General features: G+C 41.9%; 1 protein-coding gene across 1 annotated transcript in view; it reads right to left on the bottom strand.

Annotated features, from left to right (window-relative positions):
* Positions 1-14,808, bottom strand: part of LOC117829550 (rho GTPase-activating protein 23-like) — an 80,015-nt gene extending 65,207 nt beyond the window's left edge. The window contains exon 1 of the mRNA XM_034707096.1: positions 14,736-14,808. Coding sequence (XP_034562987.1) covers positions 14,736-14,744 — 9 coding nt within the window. The 5' untranslated portion in view covers positions 14,745-14,808. The remainder of the gene's footprint in view (positions 1-14,735) is intronic.
* Positions 14,809-15,156: the final 348 nt, after the last annotated feature.

Raw genomic sequence — 15,156 nt, 5'->3', positions numbered from 1 at the left:
TTTCTGTGAGTCCGCCACATTGAGTCCCGTTCAAACCCTCTGAGTGTGGAGTTGGAGTGCATTGACTGTGATATGTCTCTCATATGGTGACTCCCACCTTTTGGCCCCATAAAGCTGAAATCCCTTCCATAAACCTGAGACCGTGTCTTATACATCCTGTGCTTTAAACATGTTGAACATTTCTAATCTTTTCTTATATTGCAGATTAACAGTTTACTCACTAGCTTTACACAATATATTCGTTGCTCAACTGCACATATATAAATATATTTAAAGCTTCTGTGAGGCATCTTTAAGTGGCTATAAAACAGACTGTAATTAATACTCATGTCTCTTCATGATGTACGAGAGCAAACCAGACGGTCAGCATGAAGACTGATTGTTTCAAAAAGGTTATTCTAAATGTCTTAAGCCACTGACAGGGGTGGGTTAAGTGGTATGACACACTCTGCTGAAACAGCTTTTGTTTACATTTTCCATTTCAAAACAGGATGCCCCCTCTATCCACAGGGGGCGCCAGAATCATGACAGACTGAAAGTTCCTCACAGGAGCTTTAAAAAAGCTGACTCAGTGAAGGTGTGTCATCCTATTTGTGTGCAGTGGCAGAGCGGCATGTCGTCTGTTGACCAGCTGCCCGTGCTGTGACGCTTACAGGTAATGCTTTTAGATTTGTACTGTTCTGCTGACCTTTAAGTTCAGTATTTTCATTGCAAAATGTAATGCATTATGGAGAAGAAAGGGAAGAAAACTGCTTGTGAAATCACTAAAAATGTATTTGAAAACAAGAAACAGTAACAGGCTGAATGTAATTTGTGTTTTTGTTAATCTCAGTGTCCAAATTTTAAACACTTGTTTATGTAAAAATGTGATGTGTCCTCTTTAACCGACACCTGACCACGAGAGGAGCAGTGAGGCTCCCTCAGTTCATCCATAGAGAATATGTTTAATCCCCAAAGAGGGCACATGTCAATCCTACATAGCATTACACAACAGCCTTAATCTGCTGGATTTAAACCCTGCCACCAATCACCACGCTCGCCTGCTCACAATCACATACACACATGTCCTTATACCACACACTCGAACACACACACACACACACACACACACACACACACACACACACACACACACACACACACACACACACACACACACACACACACACACACACACACACACAATTTATCCAGCCTGTAAAGTTCAAAGAGTTCTTTCAAATTCCCCATCGCATTAGGCATTGATGAAGAGTGATGCATTTAAATCACCTCAATGTCAGGTAAATGTCGTCTAAGCTCCTAAACTAAAGTCTCTTTTTAATATTTCTGCATAAATTCAGTCCTTAAGATCAAGTTTTTGTGAGCAAGTCGCTGATATTTGGGCCTTTTTCTGCATTTCTGGCTTTTTATATATAAATGTAAATAAAGAGGGCTGTCAGCATTAACCCGTTCATTTCCACTCAGGTCTGAGGGACGTCCTCAGGTTAGCATGTTGGGAACAGTCAGGCCTAACCAATGCGGGGAACATTTTCATGCATACAGGACCTGTATGAACAGAGAAAGCAAACAAACCGGAACTCCTAAAGAGTGCAAATTCTGTCACATCAACCAGGAATCACTGGATGTCAATGAAAGATCAATATTATCTAATGTGCAACAGTCTTATCCTCTAAGTCAGGGCCTCAGAGCACACTGGTGCAGCAATGCAACATTTATTTGAATAATACATCTAAACGTCAAGATCATAAAGTTAACTTCATTACATTCAGTTGATTCTCAAATCCAGACTCTTGGAATGATTGCTTTACATTGTTGGAGTTTGGTTACTGGGTGCAGATGTGTTATGCTCTAACATTAACCACCTGAACAGACCAAACTTCCACAGGGACACGAGGCCCGGGTCTATTAATAGCCAACATCAGGTGTGAATTATTTACATCTTCAGTGAAGTCAGTGAAGTGAGCTTCACCAAAAATGTAGATTTCAGAGACTGTTTTAACTTTTCTTCTGAGCTGAATGCTGGGTGCTTCACATTGTAATAAACATATTCGTTCATTTTTTAATTGTAAATTATATCTAATAGTTTTAAGCCTATTTCTTTCTTTGTTTTTGCTTTTTGATGCATGTCTTGGTTGTAGCTGCTTTAACTTATTGGTGATTCAACAGTCAGTAACACCACCATGCAACAGACTCTTATCAGCATCCTTGTGGGATGAATGTTCACTACACTGAACATTTCAATTCAGGGTCAGGTTAAAGAACACGAGAAGTATGTCTCAACTTTGAACATTGTTGCTGTTATCTCTACCTCTTCTGGTTCAAGTGACTTTGTAGCGATCAGCAGCTTAGAGATACTCTCTCCAGTTCTGCTGCTGTTGTCTGGATCGCAGGACAGGATGTAGGTCCACTTTTCTCTATCAATATTTCCCCACTCTCAAGACCAGCCTGAGACGACACTTAATGTTTTTACCAGTGTCAACAGGCAGAGGGGGAATGTGCCAGACACCTTTCGATTGATTCGATATGACGTGTGTGATCACTTTTGCTGTTGTGAATTAACTTCCATTGTTCTTCGTTTTGACCAATCAGAATCAAGTGTTTAACACAGCCTGGCTTTAAAACGCTTAAAGACCTCTTCCTCTGTTCTAAAGGGGCTGTAAAAATAGCTGACAAATACCTCACATAGATACTTCTCTGCATGGAGACTGGTTGGTGGTGAGTGATTGTGTGTTCCAAAATAGTGGGACAGATTTCGGTCCTGCTAAAACTAGATCTGTGCTCAAAGGAGAGTGTATCGGTGAGGATGAGTCCAGGAGCGTAAGCTATTTCATCTCCACGTGGAGAGTAAAATGAAAGAGCACACAGGAGGGATCAGACACGATGCTCTTACTATTTTATCAGACATATTACACACACACACTCACACACACATCATGTGTTCTCTGTGGAGAAGCCTCTGGGGGAAGCACTCTGGAGGAAACCTATTATCAGGTCAGGAGTGAGCACACACACACACACACACACACACACACACACACACACACACACACACACAATCGTACACATACACACACACGTACACACACATATAAAGGCTTTCAGGTTTCTATTTTAAGCACAAACTGATGAATGAACTAGAGCAGAGCAGAAAAACACACATCTACACACACACACACACACACACACACACACACACACACACTCACACACACACACACTCACACACATTCACACACACACAAACATACGTTCAGACTCTGTCTCGCATCATCGCACAACCTTCACACAGCCCGTCCTGCAGAGCTGTGTGTCACTGACAGATGGTACGATCAGCTGCTGAAGGTGAGAGTCATACAGATGGCAGCACGCTGATGATGTCACACTTGAGGAAGTGTAAAGATGATGTCAGAGGCGAGGAAAATGTCAGTGAGGTGGAAACACTGATTTACAACGAAATGTACATGTAGGTAAAAAAGCAGTTTTAAAGCAGATGTGAAATCAGTTCCATGGTTTACAATCTGACACTGACATCAGCTTCTGGAAGCATCAGCTAACTCTTCAGGGCATTTAGCTGCAGCTTGTGATAAGCTCTTAAGGACAAGCCTTTCTTTTCTGTCTTTTGAGAGTCCGACTAGTGAACAAACAATAAAATATCAAGACTCTGTCTACACATTTTCTGCATATCTACACAGCATCGGTTCACTAAGACAAAGGCAGAAGGAACTTGGAAAACACATAATAGTTAAAGCAAACAAGAATGTATTAAAATGAACGCTGATCTTTGTCAATGTCAAAATGCAGTTGTTGTTCACTTCACCAACCAGCTAATGTTACAAATGAACAAATGTGCACAAATTACAGGCTCAGATCGTTATTCTAAGAGTCTAACAACATTAGAGAAAGGATCCCTGCAGGGACAGAGCTTTGTTTTTTTTTAAGGTGTGATGTGCTTTTTTTACTCAGAAACAGTTCTGTCATTCCTTTAATCAAAGCCACCAGACTCTCCTGACAAGAACAGAAACTTCACCTCAAAAAACACGACGCTCCGTGTGCCTTTGCCGGTTTGTTTCTTTGTGATTCTGTGCGGAGGAAACTGAGGCAGATGAAAATAAAGTAGAACTGTCTGTGAAACAATAGCTGAGGATGCTCAGGGATCGTTTTCATTTCAGCTTCACATTCCTCGCTCATTAAATCAGAAGCTCAGGTTTCTCTGTATTGTTTGATGAACTGTGTCTAAATGCATGAATTCATCAGCGAACAATGAAGAGCAGCTGCTTCAGGAATACATAGACTCTGTGTGTGTATGTGTGTGTGTGTGTGTGTGTGTGTGTGTGTGTGTGTGTGTGTGTGTGCCAATGCTAATGAGAAGCAAGAAGAAACCCTTTAAAGAGCCTTTTCTCTTCGTCCTCTCACCCTTCGACTTACAGTAAAGAGAATTCTGTCTGTCTAGTTTCATTCTGAGACATTGATTATTTATTTATCATTTATTCTTCTTCTTCTTCTTCTTCTTCTTCTTCTTCTTCTTCTTCTTCTTCTTCTTCTTCTTCTTCTTCTTCTTCTTCTTCTTCTTTGTTTTTGGACGAAGGCGGACATAAAAGAACTGTATGAAACTCTCTTCTTTTGACAAAAGTGTTTTACCTCTTAACAGTATCAGTAATTAAATGTTTTCTCTCTCAAAGGGATAGTTAGACTTTTTGGAAGTGCGGTTGTATGAGATACTTGCCCCGCTAGTTGAGAAACCAGCAACCAAATTAAAACCTGAGTGACTCTGACAGAGGCGATGACTGCGGCGCTGTTTACTGTAGACACAAGACGACACTTTCATGAATCAGAGTTTACTGAGGAAGAAAGAGAGTCAACGGATTGAGGACAGAGAGGAGAAACTTGTCTGCTAACTGGAGAACAGGAGAGATCCAGAGTTACCTGGTGGTGCAGGTGTGTAAACTGTGAGCCCATGAACCCAGAGAGCTCCTGCTGTCGGGAGTGGGACTTGGTAACAACAATACTGAATCTGAATCTGAATCAGAGGATACCAGCAGCTCACATACGTCTGCAATCTGCATCACTCAACATCCAGAGCTCCCCGTCTCACTGAACGCTGCTGTTTTACCCGCTTTCTTCAATTTTCAGAAGTTAAAATGGAAATTTTTCAGCTCTCACTGGGGTTTTTGTATAATGACACAACACATGCTCCATACCACGTTTACCTTACCAGAATACACTGCTGAAGGGGAAGACTGAGCTGAGACAACAGACTCTACACACATTACTGTGTCAGCACCAGAATGTTCAGATTTTAGTGCTTCCAATTATCTCAAACTAAGCTTAAAATTCACAGTATCACATCCAGGTTGACTCGCTCCTCATTGAAACAGTTGATCAGTTCGTTCTTACAGACCCTTTGAAAACCGACTTCTAAAAGTGCACGGCCTCCACCAAAACCAGAAGTTAGGTAGTGGTCTGAAGTCTCTCGTGTGAACATGTGGAGCTGTTCGAGCACAGTCCTCTGTACGCAGCAGAAAATGAAAGAGGAGACAGAGAGAGTTTAAACCAGAACCTTCTAATTACTGAGGAAAGAATGATCTGCACTCGAGCATCGCAGCAACTCAAAGCAGCTGAGCTCGATAAAGCCCAGACATGTGAGCTATTTTTAAAAAATGAAAGTGAGCAGAGTCAACGCTGTGACTTGTGTCATGCCTCTGATGCTGGGGTGGTACAAAATAAACATCACTCCCAACTTATTTAAACGAGTAGATCCCAGTAATGTTGCCCCTGGACCTTGTTCTGATCTGCTGGACTTCACATTGTCTCTGTAGGAGCAGCTGAGCCAATATGACTGGCTGCTTCACAGGGACGAGATGATGCTTCTGGATGTATTCAAGCTAGCTATCGGTCATCAATTTATTGCATGAGTTTGACTAAAACTGGACTTTTAAAATGCATGTAAACATTTTTAGTCCAACTGAAATCGGATTGAAGTGGAATCTCTCAAAGAAAGACCAACACACTGCTATCGTGCCGCAGAGATCAATTTTCTCTTGCATGTATACACCTCAGTCTGGACAAGACATTCTTTGCATGCTCCAGAGTTTGTACACTGGGCTTTGACCCGGAAGTCGAACACATAAATGCTGAGAAGGAGAAGGAGCCACAGTGATATCAAATACATAAAAATGTCTCTGGTGTTTTTATAAAGGCTGATAAACAACCATACTCAGCACAGGATTTGAATATAAATTAAAGGTGACTGATTAGCCATATATAATCCTTCTCATCCACATTCAGCAACAATGTCAAACTAGCTGTTTATGAACAAGCTAAAGCTTCTGTCGTACCATTCAAATGAACTACACTCCTAATAAGAGGATGTGTAGTCTGTCTGATTTAATGATACTCTCAACAACGAGTGTATTTCAAACATGCCATCATCACACTCTCACAATAAACCGTGATCAAACAATAATATCCGCTCTGTGGTCACTTGGTTCTTGTTTTTGAATGTGATCCAGTTTGTCATGGAGTTCAAACCACAGACGCACAAACACCGTCCGGAGAAATGATGGAGTGAGACACAAAAGCATTGTGTACTATTCTTACATCCGGGCCTGTAATCGACATCCCAGCAGCGAGCCGACTGTTATCAGCACACAGCAGAGGAGGAGGGGGAGGAGGGGGAGAGTAGGGGAGAGTGGGGGGTGGGAGCAGAAAATTATAATAACAATTCAGCGTTTCTGCATGCTTTTCAGATGTTTTTATGTCACACACAGATCTGTTTCATCACGTTTACCTCAGCTCACATTCAGAGAGATCACACGCTCGGTTCAGCCATCAGAGAGGACACACTGGACATCTTTTTATTCTGACATCTGTTCAGCAAACACCGACAGACTGTATTTGTTTTCCAGGGAAAACTACGGTGGCTGAAACACCCAAATATTTACTGAAGGAGAAACAGGCTGAGTAAAAACATGCAGATTTAAAGACACAAAAGTCCAACACAGCTGAAACACTCTACAAATGTAATGTGCTGCAAAATGCCCAGAACACCTAAACATACAGGATGCAAAGACAAGAAACACAAACACATGGAGAGAAATGCTGAAGACATCAAACTGGAAGTGCTCTAGATGTCCTTCTCTTTAACCCACTCTCCTTTGCCCAGAGCTCTACGTGCTGGTGCTCCATTTATCCACTTCTTGGTGTGTGTGTGTGTGTGTGTGTGTGGTGCAGCCAGTCTCAGTAAATCATCAGCATTATGTTCTTAATTTCTACAGTTAATAAAAGATCCCAGGAGATAAAAGCAGTTTTTCATTAGTTACTGAAATAACTTCCTCAGTGTATCACACAAACAAAGAACCTCCACATCTCTGCATCACCACGCTCTTATCCAATTCTTTGAGCCCTTCTGGAGCCAGGCCAACATTGCTGTCGTCCTCTTTTTACTCACATTTCCCTTGTGCATCCAACACTGAAGAAGCATATATGCATTCACATGAGGAAAAAAAAACTGCCCTGTTTTTGTGAATCAACAAGAGATCCAGTATTTTCAGCAATACTTGACTGTCTCTTGAGTAACCACGTAGCTAGCTTGAATGCATTTCAGATGCATCATCTTATATCCATGAAGCCATATCTGCTCAGCTGATCCTGGAGAAATGCTGCAACATCCAGCAGATCGGAACGGGCTTTACGTCTAAACTACTGCATAGTGAGAATGTGCCCTCTGTGCAAAGTTGACAAAATAATAACAACACCATCTATGCTACTTAAGATACTTAAATTTCTCCCAATGTCTTAAAACTAGAGCTAAATTAAAATAGATTAAACTGAACAACCAGAGGATGTTTGCTTCTTTGTGTGGCCGGGTTGTGCTGTTTGGATTTTACAGTAGCAGTGTCTCATTAATTCAGAAAAACAGCAGATTTTTTTCTCTCATGAGAATGGAACACACTTCCATACCATAGAGACTTGTGAGTATGCGTTAATTTTACGTTACTCACCCAGAAGTAGGTTGTATGAGGAACTTGTCAGGTACTTGTAAGTCTTTTTAGAGTAGAGCACACACTTACGCTGACCTTAATGTTTTAGACAGACTTTGTTCAGATTATCTAACTCTGGTAGAGATGACCTCGTCTGCAGAGGTCAATAAACTAGCTTCTGTTCAGATTCTCCAGCCGGTGTCTAAACAAAGGGACCAGGCTGACCGGGATCCCCTGTGAGTAACACACTTACCATTGACTCATACCTCAAAACACCACACTTCAAAAACCTGAACTATCCCTTTAAGGCATGATAAGCATCAGTACACCAGTTATTTTGAATCTTTATTCTCACATAGTTCATTATAACTGAAGACTTCAGTGCCAAGATGGGGAACAGTTTGAAGCTTAATGAATATAAAATAAAAGAAATCATTCCCTCAGCAGATTAAAGCACCACACGTCATTCTACAACATGCAGTGGCACAGGTCAGACAAAATAAACCAATCAGAGCTGAGTATGGAGTTGAAAAACCTTAAATCCAGTCAACTTTAAGGGCAAAGAACATCCCACCGAATGGAAACATTCTCATGGATGGTTGTGAGTAAAGTGTGATGCTTCTGTTTTTGAGTTGGTTAACTTGCTGAGGAGGCCTTTAACCTGATTCAGTTATAGACTGATGATATATTGATCAGGTTCTGCAAGACCAGGTATCAGAAGAGGTTTGAACTTTTGATTTTGGGTACGAAGTCAAACATTTAGAGTAAGTGCCGGGGTGAAGAAAGATTTTTTTACTTGTGGTGAGGAAGAGATGTAACAGAGACTTTATCCTCAAAATGCAGAAAGCTAAAAAAAAGGATCAGATATTACTGAAAGTTTAAACTTCTTCTCTGAATTTTTTCTCATCATTTCCTCACCACCAGTGAGACTCTAAATTTTGAATAAATCCCATTCCTCACATCTTTTTTTCATGTCTTTTCTGTCTGTAACGCTCTTCTGTCATATTCAGTTGCAGGAGTGGCAGCAACAGAAGAAGAAGTGTGCTTTTTTTTGTGCACAACATTCAGACGTGCGCATTTCAAACACAGACAAAGAGTCAGTGAATTCATACATGTCCAGTTTCTGCTCAAAATAAAAATCCAAAGAGTCTTTTGGTCACAACGTACAAAAGTGTCTCCAAACACACAAACTATCCTCTGTCCAGCCTGCCTCTCCTCTTTGTTTCCTTTGTGTCTGTGTGCGTCCCTGCGGCTGGACGACTCTGTTAAAGCACCATGCAATGAGTGTAATCCACATGTAAGCACACTCTGACCATTAGAACATGAGTGGCCTCTGCAGCGTAACTCAGAGAAGATAAAAAGGAGAGGTCTTGAGAGACGCCCGCAGGCTGCTGAGCCGGACTCTCTGCAGCGGACATGTCAGCTCAGTGTGAGTCACTTCACTGAGTCACACACTCAACTTCATGTATGTTCAACTAACCTCACGAGAGCCTTTTACAGCGCTACATGACGGTGTCAGGAAATATATCCTCAAACATTTATCCAGGTTTTTCTTAAAGCATGCATGCTAATGTTTTAGTCACACGCTTCCACACATTCAAGTCACTGAGAACAGAAAATGATGGTTTTAGGTCAGCTGTTGAATTTCAGAGCATTCATTGATATTACTATTGCTCCTTTAAAAAACAGCGGAGAGCAGCTGAGGGTGAAAGCTCACAAGAATAGTCTTACATTTTGAGCAAGAATTAATTCACCTTCTTACCCAGAGTTAAAAAAAACCAACCTGTCTAGATGAGGCCATGTGCAGACAACGTAGTGAAAAAGATCCACGTGCACACAGATCAAAATGACGGAAAAACGCTGGAGCATGCACACCTGGCCAGTGTTTTTTAATGAAACACCACCAAAGAACACCACACATATCGAAAAAAGCTGTCAACAGAGCGGTGGGTACAAAGTAATTTAAAGGGAACATAAGCATGTTCGAATGGGGCTGTGAGTCCACTGTTTTCAGGGGATTCCTGTATTTACACAGCGATTTTGAAGCTGTAGATTGAATGTCTAGTCCAGACTGAGGTGTGTACATGCAAGGGAAAGTTGATCCCCATTGATTTATTGTTCTCTACTGAATATGTTTCCTTGTAAACAGCCAGTTGCCTATGAGCTGAGTATCACACAAAGACTGAAAACATAGCAGCGGAATAGTGCCTCAAAAAGACACAAATATGCAGTGTTAAGGGTCTCTTTTGTGTCACAATGTTACCAGCGTGCAGTAATGAAAACTGCCATTTGCATCCACAGACTCATCTTTTTACTTTAAATCTCACAAAACTGTACAGAAAGAATTCCTCCAGAGAAGAGTTTTTACTTAAAGATTAATTTGCCTTCTTCAAACCAGAAACAGGAGTTACAGCGAGGAGTAGGAGCAGAGAAGCTTCTGGGACAGATCTAAGGTGTGTCACGCTGCTCTTTCACTAGCAAGGACCACACCATCAACAGGATGCAATTTGATAGTTATTTATTGGTTTAACTGGAGGAGTGATTCTGAATTTAATCTTGAACTTCTTGCTGTTGTTGGTTTTGGGGAGCTTAAAGGGGATGGGGCTCCCAGGCACGACGGACCCCTCTTTAGGGCCCTACATATCGAAGGACAGAAAGAAGTTGAAAGAAAAAGGATGTGAGGGAGGACGGCAGAATGTTGGAATGAAGGGGAGGAGAGTGATAGGTTGGAATTTATGAGTAGCGGAAGAGGCGCAGTTGAGGTTGAGGTTGAGGTTAAGGTCCTGGTCCTGGAACATTGCTATGAAGCATCACTTGTGGAAACACAAGCATTGACTGAAGTGTCACAGATCAGCTCTAATCTGAATGTTTCAGTGTTCCTCCAGGATTCAGGCTGGCTACATACGCCACACGGGTGAGAGAGCTTCTGTCAGGACTGTGAGGTACAGGTGTCTCCTTCATTCAGAAAAACAGAGCTGATTCTTCTTTCTGATGTGAATGCAGTTGACTTCCATATGAAAGAGACTCTTAGAATAACAATGAGCCTGTCAGCCACAAAAACAAACACTTTTAGAGGATGTACTTTGATCAGGCTTATTTGCCCCCAAAGGATTATGGGTAGGGAGGAAGGATGTCTCTCCCTGCTGTCTCTGCAGCTTTTTCCTCCACCACTCTTCACGGCCAAGATCTCCATCCCAGTGCACCGATCTGATTGGACGGCAGAAGTCATTATCCAGGGAAGTTTTGCATTAATGCCGATTTCATAGGGGATTTTTTGTAACGTATATACAATCAGACTCAGGTCGACTTATGACGCTTCAGTTCAGGTGAAAGTCTACCCAAGTGATAAATATTTAAGGACCCATGAGTGCACAACATGAGTGACACTGTAATAAAAGAGTGTTAAAAGCATTGTTGTGCTTCGATATAATGGGTCAGTTCTATCCTGTGTCCGTTTTGTTTCATACATTTCTGGAAAGTTCTTCAGTTTGTCTCCTTTTTGTTCCCGTAAATGTGTTTGTCTGTCCACAAGAGCAAGAGCAGGATATCCTGACGTTACCACACACACGCGCGCACACACACACACACACACACACACACACACACACACACACACACACACACACACACACACACACACACACACAAGGCACAACTTCCAAAAACACAATGCACCTCTCACACTGACTACATAGTTTCTCCATTATCCTGCCGGGCAGAATGAGTCGTCCCACCCTCACACACTGCCCTAAAGGAAACACTGCGCTCTATATCCACACACCATAAAGACCCCCAGTGCTCTCTTATTCTCACTGTCTGTCTGTCAGCAGCTATGAAAGACTATACACTCTGTTTCTGAGTCTACACACACACACACACACTCACACACACACACACACACACAGTCACACACACACATAAATAACACACACTGAATCAACTGCATCACTTTGCTAAAAATACACAGCCTTCCTTTCTCTCAGAGAGACGTCCTCTCGCTCGCAGAGACAAGCCCAAAATACTCCTCTCTTCAGTTTCTCTGCGTCTTCTGCCCTCGCATGAACGCCACAGTAACACATTTTATTATCTTTACAATGAATGTTAAGAAGTCCCAGACCCAACGACTGTCTGTGTTTGTGCTCACAGTAAACTCTGGAGTTAAAATTTAGTATTAACTGCAGCAAAACTTAAGAGCTCTGCTTGTTAGGGTCAGCTTTAAATTACTGATGTTCAGTTTTGAGTTACTTTTGGGCTACATTAGATAAGTGAAAGGTTTTTTGTCAAGCTAACGATTGTGCTTCCTCACTGATTCTTGAATGTACTTTTCTTCCTCTACCTTTATAGCCTTAAAGACCCTGTGAGGAGTTTTAACTGATGTTGAAATAGTCTCTCTCATCTTGATGCCTCTTCATGGCGTACAGAGTAAAATCAGATTGGTTATTTCTTTATACATAATCTTAGCTCCTGTGTTCAGGTCGGATTTTCTGTGGAAACAGCTGAGTTGATGTTCAGCACTGAGCCTAGAGTGTGTTCAGACATCAGCTGGTAAAGTTTCGCAACCCCACACCTATCTCTAGTCTCTCATTAAAGGTGATAAAGGCATAAAAGCTCCTCTTTCTCAAAACCTCTTTTTAAAAAAAAAAAAAAAAATCATAATAACAAAGCAACTTAAATAAATCATCATTGTTTCACCACCTCCAGATGGACCAGCAAATTAAAACCAAGCAGCAGCCTTGGGCGTTGGAAATCAAGCCAATGCAGAAGTGCTGAAAACTGCAATTCATCGAGTTTCCACTAGATTCTGCCTCCTGAAGTACCAGAAACCACATACACACCCATTCAAAAAACCTGATCTGTACAGCGATAATAAACATGTTTACAGTCTGGTACAAAAAACTAGTATTGGTCTGAAGAGCTCATTTCTCTATCAGCGCACACTGGTTAGGGGTGAATGTTTTTATGACTCATTAGCTTTGAAGGCATTAAGGTTATGAGTTTTCCATAATTAGCGTCACAGCTGACTAGATTGAAAGGCGGACACCTTGTAGCTGTTAGCAAGGCGGCTAAAGGCCCACCTTAATGCCGCCTCTTCGCCTCTTGCTGGGTCCCCCAAACGTTAGGTTGAGTCAGCATTTCCAATATGGCGTCCATCCACTAGCGGCTTCAGAATTCAGCTTCAGAAACAATTGGATGACGTCACAGAGACTATGTCCACATATTATATAGTCTATGCAAAAAAGACATCATGAAGTAATGATTCTGAGGGTCCAGTGTCTCCTGACGTAACATTTTTAACAACCCTTGAGGTAGCAATAGCCACCACCTAACATTAGCATTCTACTATTTTGTAGCTATCATTTTTGTTGTGCAGAGTTTGAACCACAAATTTGGAAAAAAAGGTCCCGTCATGTTGAAATGTCCCAAAAATGCAAAACAGCTGCAGTTATTTTCTTTGTGCTTGCAGAAGGAGTTTGGAAAATTCAGACTTTGGCACAACTTCAAAGCTTTAATCTTATTTGCTTTTGCATCATGGTTTAAAGTAAGATGCATGTTCAGAGGGGAGTCCAGGGGCAGCATGAGCCCCCTTGAAATCCGATTGGTCACACCAGATGCCCCTCTAAAATCCTACACTATGATTGGCTATTTGCTTTATCGGAGCGAGACAGTATGATAAAACTATTGGGGCTGTTTTGCATCAGGCTGCTAGCTTCCTGTGCATTTCAGTGTTGCTCTTTTTCTTCTGTTGCTGCTTTGAATTGTAGAAAAACACACACACGTTTTTCATTGGACGGATGTGTGAGAGAGAGGAATCAGTCCATCAGAAAGTGCAAGCAAACTCTTTCATGCTAACCGTCAAATGTACATTTTTTAGCAATTTCTATAGGTACTTTGGACACAAGGGCAGGTCAAGGGAGTCACCCCAAAACCCTAAACCATGACTGACTCTTTGCCTTGTCAGAGGCAGGACAAAGGCAGGACTTAGCAGTGAAGCACTTTTTCTTCTTTTGGTGCTATAAATCATGACTTTCCATGACATCTTATGACATCTCTGCATCAGACAGTGCTCCAGTTAGGCTGCCCTCGTCTAAAAACCTGGACACACACCTGTTTATAGTCCCATGTAGATGCAAAGATGATCAGATTATTATTAATCAAAGTAATGAACACACAGACAGCCTGGAGGTTTGACGCCCCTGAGGGCCCTCCATCCCTGGGCAGTTGCCTCGCTTTACTAAATTAGTAATCCAGCCTTGAATCCGTGTACGTTATGTTACATAATTTCTGAGCAATGATGTAACCCTACCAAATTCATATACTTGTCTTTCGTGGATTTCTAGAAGTCTAAAAAGGAAAAGCTCATTATGTTTCAAGCACATCACTCCTACATGATTATGATGCATATTTACAGACAGATCAGACACGTGGAGATGTTTGGTGATATAACGTGCTCTCTGGGGTTATTTCCCTCCCTATGAGAGCTGCAGAGAACCCAAAATGTCAAAGTAAGGTAGCTCAACAAACTTGGATCAGCACACTGTGTCACACACTATTATAACACCTGCATGTGTCCTAACGTGTGAGAGGCAGTAAAGCAGACACAAACTAAATACTGGACAAACTTTGGTTAAAAAAGTCTTGAAGGTCTATTCTTGCATTTTAGAAACTTGTTCTTCAGGTTACTTTGTGTATTCCTGTATATGTAGACCAACATGTACATATGTGTTTGTGTTTTTGTGTGTGTGAGCCTCGTCTTACCTGGGCCATGGTCTTCAGCAGGACTTCAGCTGGCTCCTGGTCCTCAGCATGGCTTCAGAAACCTCAGGTAGCTTCTCAGTAGATGATGTTTGTTTCCTGCTGATGGGGGAGTTTACTTCACACACACCTCCTCCTCCTCCTCCTCCTCCTCTTCTTCTTCTGTGACAGCACCGTCTTCTGAAGCGCTCACTTTTTGAAATACTCTTCTTTTTCTTCTCTTTCTCCTTCCCTTTTCCCAGATAGAGTCTCTCTCTCCTCCTCTGAATGTGTCAGACGGGGCTGGTATCCCTTTATTCTCGTCCTCCACACGTCTGTCTCTCCTGCTCTGGTATCTCGGCGGTTGTAATCTGGGCTCACAACACTCTCTGCCTCTCCTTTTCCTCCTCTTGCTCTCGCTGGCTCTCCTCTCAGCTGCTCCCCC

The sequence above is a fragment of the Notolabrus celidotus genome, chromosome 18 (genome assembly GCF_009762535.1).
Source record: "Notolabrus celidotus isolate fNotCel1 chromosome 18, fNotCel1.pri, whole genome shotgun sequence".
Taxonomy (NCBI): Eukaryota; Metazoa; Chordata; class Actinopteri; order Labriformes; family Labridae; genus Notolabrus; species Notolabrus celidotus.
This window is presented reverse-complemented; position numbering and strand designations above follow the sequence as displayed.